Source organism: Mustela putorius, unplaced genomic scaffold, assembly GCF_011764305.1.
Source record: "Mustela putorius furo isolate JIRA1106 unplaced genomic scaffold, ASM1176430v1.1 tig00000578_pilon_pilon_pilon, whole genome shotgun sequence".
In the NCBI taxonomy this organism is placed as follows: Eukaryota; Metazoa; Chordata; class Mammalia; order Carnivora; family Mustelidae; genus Mustela; species Mustela putorius.
This window is the reverse complement of record NW_025421422.1, coordinates 4,014,560-4,032,043: the sequence shown is the minus strand read 5'-3', so window position 1 is coordinate 4,032,043 and position 17,484 is coordinate 4,014,560. Positions and strand designations below refer to the sequence as shown.

The 17,484-nt window shown below is 45.8% G+C and overlaps 1 protein-coding gene across 6 annotated transcripts in view; it reads right to left on the bottom strand.

The window, feature by feature from the left end:
* Positions 1 to 17,484, bottom strand: part of NF2 (NF2, moesin-ezrin-radixin like (MERLIN) tumor suppressor) — a 79,112-nt gene that overhangs the window by 20,917 nt on the left and 40,711 nt on the right. For 5 of the 6 annotated variants that reach the window (XM_013063492.2, XM_045081513.1, XM_004766468.3 and 2 more), the window contains 7 exons: positions 16,975 to 17,057; positions 15,038 to 15,113; positions 10,822 to 10,956; positions 7,788 to 7,862; positions 4,705 to 4,818; positions 2,020 to 2,142; positions 886 to 1,103 (listed from right to left, as the gene is read on the bottom strand). In XM_013063492.2, coding sequence (XP_012918946.1) covers positions 886 to 1,103; positions 2,020 to 2,142; positions 4,705 to 4,818; positions 7,788 to 7,862; positions 10,822 to 10,956; positions 15,038 to 15,113; positions 16,975 to 17,057 — 824 coding nt within the window. Of the gene's footprint in view, positions 1 to 885; positions 1,104 to 2,019; positions 2,143 to 2,176; positions 2,352 to 4,704; positions 4,819 to 7,787; positions 7,863 to 10,821; positions 10,957 to 15,037; positions 15,114 to 16,974; positions 17,058 to 17,484 lie in introns of those variants that run through there. The other variant, XM_045081512.1, reaches the window with a different exon arrangement.

The window sequence follows — 17,484 nt, the reverse complement described above, 5'->3', positions numbered from 1 at the left end:
ACCTCAAGCAAGATGACGAGCACCAACGCTGAGGGTGTCACACCTCACCCTGCAAGACACAGGACCCAGGGGGCCCGGCCCAACATGCATCAGTCAGCAGGGGAAGTGACCTGCACACAGAAAGAAAGGGGCCCGAAACAGGGCAGGAAACCAAGAACCATATTCCCAGAACGACATGCAAAAAATGGAGAGGAAACTGTAGTGAATGCACCTTGGTAGCAAAAAGCCAAATTCAAGTTTTCTGAATCAACAGAGCCAAACACTGTGGGGAATGCGCCAGTGTTAATCTGAAGATGACAGGGCCAGAACAATCCCGAGCCTAGAATAATCTTTGGGAAGTAGAGACTACAGTTGCATCCTTCAACCTGGTTGTGAGCTGGCCACAAAGAGGATCCTGGCCCTCCCCTCCTATCTGCCTCAGGAGCCTTAGCACCAAGAAGGGATGCAGGGAAGGGGGTTCCTCCTTACTTCGTTAAAGGTAAATAGCTGCTGTCTCCCCACAATTCCCCTAAATGAAAAGGGAAAAGAACCACATTTTTTTAAATATAAGAAGAGCCTGCTTACAGCTCCTCAGCTGAAAGCAGCTGGCGGCTGTGCTTGATGGCTTTCCTGCCAACACAACTCAGAGGGACGGCGGTTTATCACAGGCCCAAGCATGACCAGAGATCCACTCAACAAGAGAACTGTGTTCCTGAGCCTTTTTACTAATTCCAGCCCTCAAACCCTCTATCGGCTTAGGTACCAGTTCTCACCAACCTGTCAAGGGAGGAGCCTCCCCCCGCCCCAGAAGATGGAGAAGCAGCTTGCGGACAAGTGCAGTCAAGCTCTGCAAGACCGGATGGGCCTTCGCCTGAGCCCCAGGGCCCGGGACTCCCGACCTCTCACCTCCTCTCTGACTCCTCGGCCATCTTCAGTGCCAGCACCTCGGCCTCCAGCACCTTCTGCTCCATCAGGCGCTTCTCCTCCTCTGTCCGAATGGCTGTAGCCTTGATGCGCTGCATTTCCTGTTCAGCCTCTGCAGCCTTCTGTGCCAGGAGTTTGGCCTCCTCCTCTGTGATTTGGGCCTTTTCTGCCAACAGGTCAGCCGTCTCCTCAGACCGCATCTGGAGAAGAGCACTGTCAGCTGAGAGGGGGACCACGTACCCATCATCCCCCTCCAGCTGTGGCCTCAGACATTCAGGTCAGCGAGAACCAGGGTCTCCAGGGCCCTGCCACTGAAAGTCCCGTCAGAGGACACTTGGGCACGGGATGACAAGCCACACTTTCAACTGTTTGGAAAGGTTCTTCAGGTTCTGCCTACGGGGAGCAAGAAGAAAGTGCCTTTCTGAGTGTCCACTTGAGTTGAGGCATATGCCGTATGAGGAAGAAAACCAACTTTACCTTGTTTTTTCCTTTTAAATCAGTGGTTTAAACCAGTAGAGACTGCTCCCCTGGGAGACAGGTAACAATGTCTGGAGGCATTTTTGATTGTCACAAGTGGTGGGGGGGGCGTGCTACTGGCATCTAGCGGGTAGGGGTCAGGGACACTGCTAAACATCCTGTGAGCCACTGGACAGCTCCCACCATAAAGGGTGATCTGCCCTAAGTATCAACTGAGAAGCCCTGCTTTATTTATTTATTTATTTATTTTTTGAAAGATTTTATTTATTTGACAGACAGAGATCACAAGTAGGCAAAGAGGCAGGCAGTGGGGTAAGCAGGCTCACCTAAGAGCCCAATGTGGGGCTCGATTGTGATCATGACCTGAGCAGAGCCAAAGGCAGAGGCTTTAACCCACTGAGACACCCAGGCGCCCCAAGAAGCCCCACTTTAAAGGCGAGGCCCAGTCAAAGTGGGGCTTGGCCGCACATGAACTTCACCAGTCCGCCTCCGCCGACACAGGTGGAACTGATTTTTTTTTTTTTTAGCTGAAATGTCAAAGCATATGTTAATAATCTGTGGTCGTTGGGAGGCTTAACTTCCTAAACCCACGTGAGTCCCCATGTAGCCTCCAGGGGCCCAGACCCCCAAAGCAATCACCAGAGCTTCGTTGGCCATTGTCGCCTCTTCTTTCATCTGCAGCAGCCTCCTCTCCAGCTCGTCCCTCGTGCGCTCTGCCTCCTCCCTCATCTGCTTCTCTCGAGCAAGTCGCTGCCGCTCCATCTGAGGGCCAATGACAGTGGCCACTGAGTCACGGAACCCATGGCCTGCAGTGCCACAGAGGCCCGAGAATGCCCAGTGTCCAGAGTCCCCCAAGGAGACCCTCTTCTCTCCCCTTTACTTTAGGTTGCCAGTGTCATTCTTGTCACCCGCCACCCTTTGTCCTTCGAAAACAGCTGCAGGATCGAAGGCTGTGTCCCTTGAAAAAACGTCTAGAGGTGAGAGAACAAACACAACAATAAAAAGGCAAGCCCTGTCAAGTGTACCCAGATCAAAGGTGCCATTCTTCCACACTGTGTGCTGAAATGGCCACCCTGCCAATATCCCTTTTTGTTGGGAGACCTCATGTGGCTCTGCCCTGCAGCTGACAGGACACAATGCAGGTCCCTTCTCCCTGAGACAGAGCCCCAGAAACACACCGCTCACTTCTGGCTGGAAGAGCCACTTTGCCATTTCTCTTCCACACGGACCCCTCCCACATCTCTAATTTCTTCCCCAGTCGCTCCTGCCGCTGACCCATGGAGAAGATGGAATGGTTCTACGTGAGACATCGGGAGTTCACACAGTGTGTGTCATGGTGGGGAAGCTGCAATGCCACCATACAGGGGCCCAGCCTCACGCAGAGGCAGCTCCTGGCCAGGACTGTGACAGGAGGGAGCTGAGCAGGGAACACAGCAACCTCCCCCAACCCCGTCCTTAAGGCACCGGTACAAAGCCACTGCTGCCTCCCATGCCTTCTGGATCACTGTATTAATTGGGCCACATGCAGAGCTTAATAAGGGGAACAAGCACAGGACAAGTGCTATTCTCTGTGATCGCATGGTATTAACTGAGTTCAGAAAGCAGAAGCCAGAAGTGACCACAGCTCTATTTTCTTCCTTATATAGAGCACATTTAATTACTTCTTGCTTCAATCTTCTCCCAAACACAAGATTTTTAAGACTGCTGCCTTTTCTAAACACTGAGCCAAAAAAAGGGCATTGGGCCTCGAAGGAATAATGCAAAGACAGCAATAAAATACTGTAAATTCTTCTCCAATTTTCCACCTGCAGATCAGTGAAAAGCTTGGCCAATTTTTTTTTTCCTAATTTCCACTGCATTATGATTTCCATTAGGTAGATTACTGTACCTCCATTATTCTCCACTTGAAAAAAATCCCAGGAAACCACCTTCTGTTCCCAGCACTGCACTTTCCTGAGACCGCCACCCTCTAATAAGGGGCCTCCTGCCTACAAGGTCGTTTCAGTCTGCAAAGGCTTTCAGGGGCAATGGTCCTTTGATCTGAGACCGAGAAGACATACCATTAGCTCCACTGGACAGATGGGAAAACTGAGGTCTGGGAGGTAAGTCATTTACTAATGTCACATACTAAGTTTCCCATCTGGCTCCAAGGTCTGTGTCTATTCCACTGGGCCATGAAGTCCTCAGCCTGTGGCTGCCAGATGCCAGGGACATGTCTCTGGTGTTCTACAAGCAGTGCAGGCCAGGGCCGTTTGCATTCTATTCTCTGCCAACAGCTCCGAGGCTGTCGCACTCATTGCCATTTTCAGATCTCTCACTTCTAAGCTTTGCTTGTCTGAAAAGAGGTCAAAGAAGGCTCTTCTTGAAGTTGCCACCTAGACCTGTGCTGGCTCAGGAGTATTTCTTTGTCCAAGAAAACCCACTCCACCACCGTGGCCCCCAAAGCAGCCCAACAGTCTGTCGTCTCACAGAGCAAAGGGATGGAACGCTGAAGGCATGCTGGCTAAAACTGGGCATTTCGTTCCAAATCTCAGGGCAGGGAGCCAGCCTCACTGGAGTCCCCACATCAGAGAGCTGCACACAGACTAATGATTACACCTCTGAGCCTACAAGTCCTGAGGGCAGCTGACTGCAGCTGCTGCTACTCTGTCTAGGAGTTGGTCCAAAACCACAGTGGATATTCTCGGCAGCGAGGCTCAGATTAGTTGTGTGGATTTCGGTGAGTCAACATGATTTGTGAGTAGAAAACAATGATGCGGACTGTCCAGTCTGCTGATAAGCACTCCCAGCACCTCCCACCATGGGCAACATGCCGCCTGGGCTGACCTGTGGCAGGGAAGTGGGGCCGGAGTCTAATTAGCATTCCCTCAGCAAGCATGAGACGCTGCTGTGCATTCTACCACCATCTAATTAGAAAAGGACAAGGCTGGGCAAAGGAGACAGGCAGGCAGAAAGAAAGCAAGCTAGTTAGGTGGACAGACTATGGGTGGATGGATGGATGGATGGATGGACGGACGGACGGATGGACAGATGGATGGACATAGGCTTGCCTATCCCTTCCCAAGCCTGCATTAATCACACTTCACTTACTTAAGTGGGGAAATACTAGAAATGTTTCTTTTACATATGCTGTCAGAGTTTATTCCTCCTTTCAGAGCAGACACCCCATTGGCTGGGCATCAGCCAGTGAAGATCCAACAGAGATAAAATGAGAGAAGGTGTACCTATGGCTGAACGACACCTGTCAGCCCATGACCGCTGCTCACCTCCCAGGCCAAGACCACGAAGCAGCGACAAGGGTGGTTCAGACACGGTCTTGCTCACCTGCTTTCTAGCCTTCTCCTCCCTGGCCTGGGCTTTCATCTGCTGAACTTCCAAAGAATCGGCCTTCCTTCTCCTCATAAAAAGGTCATGGTTCCCGATACAGAGCTGGAGAATCTGTGGTTGGAAGCAGTGGCAATGTTAAAGCCAGAAGTTTACTTCACTGCCTACCAGCTCACTCGCCCTATGGCGTATTGGTTTCAGGGCTCTTGGGGTCAGCAGAAAACCTGAGAAATAAAGCACGGAGTGAAACACCGAGGCCCTCCCTACTACCGGCCTCCAGGGCTCTCTGCTCCGGAGATAGGCAAAACGGAGGTGCCTTAAGGATGCCAGGGGGGCAAAAATCACAAATGAGGAGAAGGACAGATGACACTTCTGCATGTCTTCTGGCTGCATCTCATTCTCCTAAGATGTAGCTCTGCAGAGGAGGGAGGGTAGGAAAGTTCATTCAATAGATTGGGCTGGGACAACAGGTGATTCACATGGAGAAAAAGAAGCTGGGCCCCTCCCTTACACCATACACAAAAATCAGAAGGATTAAACATTTATTTATTTTTATTTTTTAAAATATTTTATTTATTTATTTGACAGAGACACAGCGAGAGAGGGAACACAAGCAGAAGGAATGGGAGAGGGAGAAGCAGGCTTCCCTCCAAGCAGGGAGCCTGATGCGGGACTCAATCCCAGGACCCTGAGATCATGACCTGAGCCGAAGGCAGATGCTTAATGACTGAGCCATCCAGGTACCCTGGATTAAAGATTTATATATTTATTTTATATTAAGATTTTATTTATTTATTTGACAGAGATCATAGGTAGGCAGAGAGGCATGCAGACAGAGAGGGGGAAGCAGGCTCCCTGCTGAGCAGAGAGCCCAATGCAGGCTCAATCCCAGGACCCTGGGATCATGACTTGAGCTGAAGGCAGAGGCTTAGCCCATTGAGCCACACAGGTGCCCCGGATTAAAGATTTAAATGTGAAGACTAAGCCCTTGAAATTTTTTAAGAGAATGTAGAAGAGGGGCGCCTGGGTGGCTCTCTGCTCAGTGGAGAGCCTGCTTCCCCTTCTCTCTCTCTGTCTGCCTCTCTGCCTATTTGTGATCTCTGTCAAATAAATAAATAAAATCTTTAAAAAAAATGAGAGAGAGAGAATGTAGAATATCTTTATGATCAGAGGATAAAAAAAGATGTCAAGGGGTGCCTGGGTGGCTCAGTGGGTTAAGCCGCTGCCTTCGGCTCAGGTCATGATCTCAGGGTCCTGGGATCGAGTCCCACATCGGGCTCTCTGCTCAGCAGGGAGCCTGCTTCCTCCTCTCTCTCTCTCTCTCTCTCTCTGCCTGCCTCTCTGCCTACTTGTGATCTCTCTCTGTCAAATAAATAAAATCTTTAAAAAAAAAAAAAAAGATGTCAAACAAGACACAAACAGTACAAATGACTAAGGAAAAGATGTATATATTTGTCTATATTAAAATCAAACATTCTTTGTTAAGACCTTAAAAAGGGAGGGAAAACAAGCCACATGATGGGAGAAGGTATAACCAATATAGAGTACAAACATCCCTGAAAATGATGACCGAAGGGCATCAAATGCTTGACAAAAGAGACAATGAGCTCAGGGAGGGCATGTGTTGTAATAAGCACTGGGTATTATATACAAGACTGATGAATCACAGATCTGTAGCCCTGAAACAAATATATGTTAATTATTACAGACAAATTATATGTTAATTAATTAAATTAAAAATTTTTTAAAAAGACAATAAGCTTGACCAAAAAATATACAAAAAGATGTTCAACTTCATTAGTAAATAGATAGATGCACATTAACTTGCACTGAGATACTATTTCATATGCACAAGAGTGACAAAAAAAATGTTAAAGGCTGATAATATAAGCACGGAAGATTCAAAAAAGGAAGTTGCACCCACTGCATGGGATCTGCCAATTAATTCACCTTCTTTGAAAAACAACATGGTGTAATCCTGAATTTGGACAAACACTACAGCCTTGCATCTGTACTCCTAAGCAGATACTCTCTAGAGAGACTACTGCAGGAGGCAGGTACAAAAATGTTCACAACAGCCTGGTTAAAATGGCAGAGAACTAAAAGCAATTATTCATTAATAGAAGAATGACAAATACACACACACACATATATCCATAAAAGGAATACTATACAGCAATGAAAATAAAGGGATCGTATCTTGAAGCATCAACAGAGATACACCTCAGAAAATAATAATGTATGAAAAAAGGTGACAGAAGAACACAGACAGTTGATAGCACTTGGTATACTTCAAAAGGTCACAAAACTTAACAGTATATTCATTTTGCTATATATGAAGTCAAGTTCTGAGGAAAAGCAAGGGAATAATAGGCACACAGCTTAGAATGGTGATCACCCTTGGGGAGGTGGGTGGGGGAAGCCAGCGGGATGCTAACATGAAGGGTTCTAACAGTACTGGAAGTGTGTTGTTTCTTAAAGCTGGGTAGTGGGTACATAGATGTTCATTTTTGCCCCTTTTTATACCTAATACACATACTTATCCTTTTATATGTATAAAGTACCTCCATAAAAATAATTTTTAAAAATTTCACATCATGGGCACCTGAGTGGCTCAGTTGTTAAATGTCTGCCTTCAGCTCAGGTCATGATCCCAGAGTCCTGGGATCGAGGCCTGCATCAGGCTCCCTGCTCAGCAGGAAGCCTGCTTCTCCTTCTCCCACTCCCTCTGCTTGCATTCCCTCTCTCACAGTCTCTGTCAAATAAATAAATAAAATATTTTTTTAAAAACTCCACATCATAAAATCTAGGTTTGACTTGTTAGGTTAAGCTAAAGGGAAGAGTCTTTCAAGGTCTACTGGAAAAGCGTGTAGCAGGTGAGGTATCCTTCTACACTTCACTCGAGGTTATGGGGCTCTCTGCTCGGCTAGAAGCCTGCTTCTCTCGCTCTTCCACTCCCCCTGCACTCTCTCTCTCTGTCAAACAAATAAATAAAAAATCTTAAAAAAAAAAAAAAGCACTCAGAAAAAAGTATCTCAGAAAAACTACAGTTATCAGTAACAAAAACTGGGATCTCAACTTACCAGCTTATTAACACGAAGCTTTGACGAGTTAAATTTGAAGACATCGATTTTCTTATCCAATGGCTTAATAGTAAACTGAAAGAAGGAAGCAGAAAACAGTTTCAGTCTCACAGCCTAGAGTGTGAGCACCAACTGGGAAATTCCACAAAAGCAGCAACCAAGCTGGCAAAGACCCAGCATGAGGCTGCTGTGCCTTGTCCTGGCTTCCTGGTGCCTGGGCACTAAACCATGGTAAATTATAAGCGGCTGAGGGCGCCAAGTCTGGGGCTGTGGAAGTCCAGGATCCTGGAAGGTGTGCTGTCAGCACCATCTTGGGCTTTGTAACTTGAAACACCAGCCTTCAGTGGGCCCCACTGTGAGGCCAACAAATGGGAAGCCTATTGCAGAGCCACAGGCCCAGTTCTGCCTTCAGGAAGCTCACCACCTAGCAGGAACCAGACTAATGACGGTCAGTTACTCGAGAAATTACATCATCTATTAGTGCCTCACTGGGAAGCACAAATCACAAATGTCATGGGGGTTCAGCATCAACCTACCATAAGTGGGAGGGGAACTTCAGCTGGTCAGACAAATAGAGTATGAGAGGGAAGTTAAAAGGTCGGACGGAGGGCCATTCGGGACAGGGCAAGCAACAAAAATGAGGGAGAGATAAGGAAATGAGCTGTGTGTGTGTGTGAGAGAGAGAGAGACACACACACACACACTATTAGCTCTCTGATGACTAGCTGTCATGAGCTCAGACTGGGAGGAAGGCAAGGGTAGGCTGGGGTTTGATGGGGCAGCACACAGGTCATCACTCCAGGTTCTGAACATGGGGATTCTCAGCTAAAAGCTATTAATAAAAGGAATAAAGTGTGAAGAACAGACTGTGGTAGAAGAGGGAAACTGGTCCTGAAATCAAAGGGGAGAGAAAGCTGAGTAAGGACAGAGTGGTAGCCAAGTAGGAGATCCCAGGACCAGACCGCTAGGCACAGAAGCATACGAAGAACAAATGGCAACCGCTGTTCTCAACCATTCCTGATCAGACCAGTCGGATCCTCAGTTGCAAAGATGCACTGAGAAAAATGAGTACCTATTCCCAAGAAAGATGTGCTAAGCAGATAAATACGTCTGTGAAGATAAATTCTTGGGTATGTCTTTTGCATGTTATTTTGTCCGGGGAGGAGTCAGCACATGGAGGAAAATGATCCTTCGGTTAGCTTTTGGTCAAGCCAACTTGGAAGCACTATTGCTTTCATGTAGGTTATTTGTAAATTTCGTGAGCTTATTTTTGGCTTTGAAGTCAAACCCCGGAGCTGTCAGTGGGAAACCACAAGTAGTGGGGAAACCACAGGCTATGTGCTAGGTCCGGACGTGTACAAAGAATCAATGGATCACTTAAAATAAACCAACATTTCTGTTTTGACAGCACAGCTGTCATGCATAACTACTAAGACTACTTCCTATTATGTCAAGTCAGCTTGAGGTCCTCTTACTGCCTGAGTTATTGACGTGATGGAACATGATGGCACCCTGCCCCTGGAGAGGGTGTATTAGGGTTTATTGTGTCAGGCTGTACTAGGGGAGACTTTAAGCCTTGGATTCTGTGAAAAACGAGTGTCTTGGGAGCCTTTAGCACACAAATGTGTGGATATGCAGTAAACAGACTTTATGAAATTAGAGATAAAAAACTACCACACCATAGCATACCTACTGCTTTAAGTCACGGGGATCGTTCAACTGAAGTACTTTAAAAAAGAAACACCTAAGTGCTGCTCTTCTGGGCTACTTACAGAAAATTCGAGAGCCAGCATGTTTTGAATTACGCAGCTCGATCTGTCTCATCAAGCATGGCTGAGGAGATCTCAACCACATTACTGGAAACCAGGGGCCTGGGGTTCCCTTTCTCGAGTTACTATTAGGGAAGGGAAAACAGGAAATCTGTTCCAGTGGGGGCTCCACACAAGCCGTCACCATTCCTCACTCCACATTTGGCTTCCCAGCTCTGCGGGTGCCAATACGTCACTGAGCACCATCCGGGCCCGCTGCCTTCTGCCCAGTTCCCTGTGTTCTCAGGACTCATGCTCTGCACCCCCACCACCAAAGCCCCCCACCCCACCCCGGGGCCAGGACTTCAGGGAACATGGAGCTCAGCCCCTGCTAGTCCCTTCACAGATCACAGCTTGCCTGATTCCTCTGCAGCTCCGCTCCCTGTATCAGGCCCCTAATCTTGCTGCATGTTTTTAGGAGAAGGAATCAGAGTTGGGGTGAGAGCACCTGTGAGTGGTAAAACAGAAATGTACTGGGTCACCATCACCTGCACCATCAGTCAGGGCCTTGCTTGACTCTAACGTCCCTGGGGGCTGAGACTGGATTTCCTATATCTTTGTTATAAAACCTAACACAAAGCAGATGCTTGATAATTCCTTGAAAATTAACAAAGAACAAACGAGTGAAGAACTGAACATAAGATGACAGTGTTTGGGAAAGGTCACCATTCTGCATTGAAATATCTGACTTCTAACTTAGCATGTACAGCCAAGTTATTCGAACTGAATTATTCTCAGATTTTCACAAGTAGTTCTGATAGCCTTATTTGTACCATTGCTGCGACACACAGAGATAGACAGGTGGATAGATAGATAGATTAGATAGATAGATATCCCCACATGTATCAAGCACTGGACACTGAAAGAGGACTTAATGTCCCCCACACTTAAATGCACATAGCGAATTTCTCACTAGAAATAGCAAGGCAAGTAACAAGAAAAAGTTACTTTCTGGTTTGTTCACTATTCTTTGGAGGTTCTTCTGGACAAGCTGAGCTCCCCAGCCTCTTGTTAGTCAGCAGGAGGGGTTTAGTGATGCCAGTTGAATAAAAGATGCTGATACCATTCTCTAAACAGAAAACAACAACCCCAAACCCAAAGCCTGGGGATTAAAGGATTTTACTGGTAACAAGGAGCAGTCTGGCTGGGGACCGCTACAGCGAGGAGAGATGGGAAAAGCCCGAGAGCGGCACTGCTGGTGGGTCTGCATGCAAAGCACGTCCTACCTCCTTGTCGCTGTACGAGATGTTTCGGATTTCATTCCACGGGAAGGAGATCTTGGGGGTCAGCCTGTTCTCAGGGTCATAGATGTGAAGCCCCAGAGCATCCACTCCAAGCAGCAACTCGGTGCCCTTTTTATTCTGTAGATTCAATCAAGAGCAGCTACCATCAGCTCCAGCGGAAGTCTGAGATTTTATTCAACTTCCCAAAGAACCTGGCACACACTATTATATGTGACGAGTTCCAAGAGGTCCCAACAAAAGTCACAGCTGCTGTGTAACCCAGGGGGCCTCCAGCTTCCTGAAACTGGGGCAGGCAGAGACAAAATACCATTCTCATGACTCGTGTCCCAGAGAGGGATCACGGGGGGCTTCTGTTACTGGCTCAATGGCTTTAGTCGCAACCTAAGCACTGTTACCTCCAGTTAAACACAGTGGTCGTCCCCAGCCCCCTTATCTGTGGTTTGGCTTTCTACGGTTTTGGTTACAAGGTCTGGAGGCAGATGATTCTCCTTCTGAGTTACTGTCAGGTCAGTAGTAGCTTAATGCTGCACTGTAACACCTAAATCAGTCATCTCACTTCATCTCATCACGTAGACACTTTATCATCTCACATCATCTTAAGAAGGGTGAGTACTACAGTAAGATGTTTTAAGAGAGAGAGAACGCGTTCACATAACTTTTATTAGGGTACACTGTTATAACTATTTTTTATTGTTATTGTTAATTTATTACATTGTGCCTAATTTATAAATTAAACTTATCACAGGTATGCATATATAAGAAAAAAAGCCATAGTATATATAGGGTTTGGTACTATTCACAGTTTCAGACATACGCGGGGGAGACTATTAAAACCAGGTTATCATAGATGTAGAATAAAGACCTGTAGGATTGAATCTCTCTTACATTAAAAGAAAATATTGTACTACCAGAAAGAAAATTCTTTTTTTTTTATTTTTTTATTTTAAAGTATGCTCTATGCCCGAAGTGGAGCCCAACATGGGGCTTGAATTCATGACCCTGAGATCAAGACCTGAGCTGAGATCAAGAGTCAGAAGTCTCGGGGTGCCCGGGTGGCTCAGTGGGTTAATGCCTCTGCCTTCAGTTCAGGTCATGATCTCAGGGTCCTGGGATCGAGCCCCGCATCAGGTTCTCTGCTCAGTGGGAAACCTGCTTCCTTCTCTCTCTCTGCCTGCCTCTCTGCCTACTTGGATCTCTGTCTGTCAAATAAACAAATAAAATCTTTGGGGAAAAAAAAAAAAGAGTCGGATGTCTAACCAACTGAGCCACCCAGGTGCCCCACCAGAAAAAAAATTGGGATCAAAGTGCTGGGATCAAATGGTTTTATGTTAAAATGTATTCTCAGTGTGATAAAGTAAATATAGTAAAATGTTAAAGAACTCAGAAGTGGGTATATATGGGTATCCACTGTAAAATTCAACTTTCTTATATGTTTGAAATTATTTATAATAGGATGTTGGAAAAAAATTAAAAAAATGAATTGTATATAAATGATACCTTGGGGTGCCTGAGTGGCTCAGTCAGTTAAGCATCCGACCCTTGGTTTTGGCTCAGCTCATGATCTCAGGGTCCTGGGATCAAGCCACAGGTAGGGCTCTGTGCTCAGTGGGGAGTCTGCTTGAGATAGTCTCCCTCTCCCTCTGCTCCTCCCACCATGCTCTCTCTCTAATAAATAAATAAATCTTTAAAAAATAAATTATACCTCAATAAAGCTCTATGAAAATTTAACTGCTGGCATATACATTGGTCGGCAGTCAGAGTAGACAGAGGACAAGTGCCCTTCACCCTCAGGTCACTGACCCAGCTGTGGGCCTGGAGGCTACCTCCTTAGGCTGGAGGCCCAGTCACCTATGCTGTGTAGTGTGTCCCTTGTGTTGTGGTGGAAGGAAGCTCTCTGCACAATGACCTAAAGCGCCTGACCCGTTGCTGACAACTAGGACATCGAACCAGTTTCAAGGACAGCAAAACAGGTCTGCAAACCAAGAAGATGCTCAGACTGTGATGAGAAGGACCAATCGAAGAGCAGAGGTCAGGTGGACAAGTGAGCGCTCCAAGATACATCTTTTAGTCCTTCTAACTCTCCTTAAGTCAGGTGCTGTTACCAAACCCTAAAAGAGATTCCTCTTAGTCTGCAAAGCTCTTAAAAATACTGCATTTACATAAGTGAGGCTTTGTACTTTTAAGTGCTACAGTACATTTTGGAAAAGGAGATATTTCATTACGTTTGTGTCTGGTTTAAATTATTTAAAAAAAAAAAAAAGGGTTCTACCCTTTGATTCCTATCATGACCCCCAACACTTCTACAGAATAAACAGAGAGGCAAAGTTCAAGCAGTCTCTTCAATTGTTTTAAGCACTTAAGTTCCTTAGTTGATGTGAAATCACAGGAACTTGAACACAAAAGATACTAAAATATCTACCAGCTATGTCTACTGTGTAACACAAAACACACACACAATTGTGTATTTTAGTCTGACTACTGAGAAATATTTCCTAATACACTGTTTTTTAAGGGCTGTAAAACACTCCTTTTCTAAAATCTAGATGGTGGACATATGGGCCAAGAGGAGTTATGTTGCCAAAACCACAGAAATGTGTTAAACTAGCCTGCCCTTAAACAAACCAGACAATTAGCAAATAGAAATTAGTAAAACTTAAGAAAATAACCTTTTGCATTATTATCGAAAATCTTTTAGGCGCTTGTTTACTATGTGAAATAACAAAACTTACCAGTGTAATTTTATACAAACTAATCCGTTTTTTAAAAGTCTATATTTAGAAAACAAATCAGGGGCGCCTGGGTGGCTCAGTGGGTTAAAGCCTCTGCCTTTTGCTTGGGTCATGATCCCAGAGTCCTGGGATCAAGACCCACATCCAGCTCTCTGTTCAGCAGGGAGCCTGCTTCCTCTTCTCTCTCTGCCTGCCTCTCTACCTACTTGTGATCACTGCTGTCGAATAAATAAATAAATAAATCTTAAAAAAAAAAAAAAAAAGACAAATGAGGTAGAAAGCTATTATTTAAAATGTATTGCAATTTACTCAAATTTCATACAAATTTTTTTTTTAAGATTTTATTTATTTATTTGACAGAGAGAGCACAAGCAGGGGGAGCAGCAGGCAGAGGGAGAAGTAGGCTCCCGACTGAGCAGGGAGCCCAATAGAGGGCTCAATTCCAGGACCCTAGGATCATGAGTTAAGCTGAAGGCAGATGCTTAACCCACTTTGCCACCCAGGTGCCCCTCATACAAAATTTCTGCAACCCAAAAAAGGAAAGCAAACCATAACTATGGTGAGAAAGGTGGACCACAGGGGCACCTGGGTGGCTCAGCTGGTTAAGCATCTGACTTCTGATTTTGGCTCAGGTCATGATCTCTGGGTCCTGAGATTGAGGACCACCACCCTACCCCCACCCCATCCCAACCCCCACCCCATGTCTCTGCATTGGTCATGGAGTCTGCTTAAGATTCTCTCTCCCTCTCCCACCCACCTCCCCACCCTAAAAAAAAAGAAGGCAAAAAGGAAGGGGCGGGGAGGGAAGCAGGCCAGCCACTATGGGCAATTGTTCAACATCTACTTATCTGCAGTCTGGAACCAGCAAAGAAATGGCTGAGCCAATGGCCTGAATTCCTTTAGAGGGAGCTTGTAGGTCCTGCATCTAGCAGCAGAACCTTGGGAGAAAGATGCTGAAGGGGCCCACCCAGCCAGGACTGAAAACCGAAGCCTCTGGTACGGAAGCAGTGGGCTCCCAGAGGACAGTGGGACCATTAATGGTCGGAATAGAAAACCAATTAGCCTGCTAGTGAGAAGAAGAGTCCCACCCACAAATCAGTAATCTATAAAAGCAGCTTTACTCGCCTTGTGCCCTGGAGGAAGAAAGTATTTACAGGTGCTCCCTGTGGGCCAGATCTCACACAGCCAGAAATAATCAAACATTACACTCAGAGCATTCAAACAGGTTTCTGCTGAGCACTGGACAGGCCCAAGTCCCCCTGGGGGCTCAAACGACACTTAATTATCAAGGATCTAATTAAAGTCCAAAAATAGAAAATGAGGCTGTAAGACCCTCTCCCCTTCCTCTTCTCTTGTCCTCCACTGAACCATTAAAGAGTGTCACTCTGGAATAAGGAAATAACCCACTTTAGCTGTCTGCCTCTGATTCTCTGTTTCTACACAGGGAACTCCAAGGGGCTTCAACACACCCGGATTGCAAAGTAGTTCACACCGTACATCTCCAGGTCTTGAGCTATCTTCAAATATTCCATTTCAGCTTCGTCCCTGAGAGAAGAACGAAAGACAGTGTCACCAGAGCTAAGTGAGAAAACAGAGGGCGGGGGCACGCCAACCTGCACGCCGGAACATGTCAGCCAATGCAGACACCAACACGGCTCTTCCGAGCCCTGAGTCTATGAAATACACTGAGGTCAAGCAGAATTTCCCATCCCCATAAAAGCCAGAGAACAGATTCATTACAGCGTCTCTTGGCTTCAATTTCACGCTTTGCCCTTGGTAAATAATGACACCCGGCTCAAGGATTCAAGAAAAGCACGTGGTGTTATGTTCTTCCCCGGAATGGATTTGTACATGCAGATGTGATTTAAGTTGTTGCTTTATCTGATCGTGAACTTTCTTCACCTAGGTTTTGGTATTGAAACAATTCTCTCTGCAGGCTACCTGAGAGCTACCTTCCTGATTTCATTTCTTTGGGTGCTGTCAGAGGTCAGGCCAAGAGCTATCTGGGCTGTAAAACTCAAGCCACATCACCTACTTGTAAGCTGTGAGTCAAATTTAAAGTAAGCTCTTAAAGCAGCAATGACTTGCAGAAAACTCCCAAATAGATACACTCTTGAAATATTTTAACTGGATCTCCTGATGACCTTGCTCTTCTCTCTCTCCAGTCTCAAAATGCTCTCAAATGAATTTTTTAAAAAATTCAACCTGAGACAGAACACACAGTATTGGCAAGCATGTGGAGCAACTAGAAATCACACACACTGCTAATGTTAATTGGTACAATTACTCTGAAAAACTGTTTGCTGCTATTTATAATAGCAAAAACCAAGAGACAGCCTGACACCCTCAAGGTCCATCAACAGTGGAGTGGACAATTCATGCCTTAATATAGTGGAGTTCTGCACAGCAATGAAAATGAACATTTCACTGCTGTTACATACTACAAACCCGAATCTCACAATATGATGAGTAAAAGTGAGACACAAAAAATAGAGGCTGTCCCCCTGCATTCACATAAAGCTTAAAACAGGTACCACTACTCTGTGGAGTTAGGGATCAGAAGAGTGGTTAGCTTTGGGGAGGAAGGATGTGGAGTTATGGCTGGTGGCGGGTGGGGGGCGGCGTCACATGCTATCTTGTCACCTGGTGTTACACAGTGTTTTCACTTTGTGAAATTCACTGAGTGGTATGTTTATGTATTGTCCACTTTTCCCTCTACATACTAGGAAGTTGATTTGAAGAAGAGGAAAGTATTTTAAAGGCTAATGAAAAGATGATCAATTCCTACAGTGATCAGGGAAATGCTAACAAATACTAAGATACATTTTTTAGATTACAAAAATTAGATTGATAAAAATGAGTGTTGGGAAGAGAAACAGGGGAGGGGGGAAGACACGCACATACACTGCTGGTAGAGGTAGATAAGTATGACCTTTACCAAGGGCGATTTAGTGGCACCTGTCAACACAAAATGCTCACATCCTTTGACTCAGCAAGTCTTGTAAAGAATGTATCCTCAGAACTACTCATCTAATTATATAACAATATTAGATTGTATACTGCAGGAAGCAACAATCTATAGCTACTGCAAATGTCATCAGTAGAGGAATAGACACAAAAGCTATGGGATATCCATACACTCTAATTCTTAACATGAAACTGAGTCACCAGTGGAAGCAGTGGGGCTGTACATCTGGACAGGCTGTGCTCCTGCCTATCTTACACCATATGCGCTTGAGGGAGGACACACACAAAACTGAAGAGAGAGCTACTCCCAGCTCTCCCTTTTCCTTCTAACTACCTCAGGTACTGCCTTTTGTTCAACAAGCATGTCCTAATTTTGTAGTTCTTTGGAGAAAAAAAAAAGCCCATATGGAACTGTAAACCGATAATGAAGCAGCCTCACCTGGCTCGTCCTCGGTGCTCTGCATACCAGGCTGTAATTCTCTCCTCCCACATTTCTGGAGTCATTTGATACAGATTTATTACCTACCAAAAAATAGAGCAAAATAAAAAACCCACACACAAAAAAGTTTGGGTATTGTTTGCCATTTTTATAATTATGCATCATTTTTACAGAACAGCAAAGCTATTTATTACAAAGCCACATACAGGAAGAGCCAGTCACATTGCAGGGGTGGGCGTGTAAACAAGCGCCATTCAATATGAGTCACAACTTAGAAGGGTGTACCCTTCCTTGGGCCTAGGTGCAACCCTCACCCAGCTGAGGCCCCTCTTGCCCAGGCTGCATGTCCCAGAGGGAGGAGCTCAGCCAAGTGGAGTGTGCTGCTGCTTCCTCCCGCAGGAAAGCCATCAAAGGACCAGGGAAAGTCAGGGAGAGGTGAGAAGCAGGGCTTCATTACACAAGACAGATGAGTGGGACTATAAAATCAAGAGGAGTCAAAGGGTGGGAAGG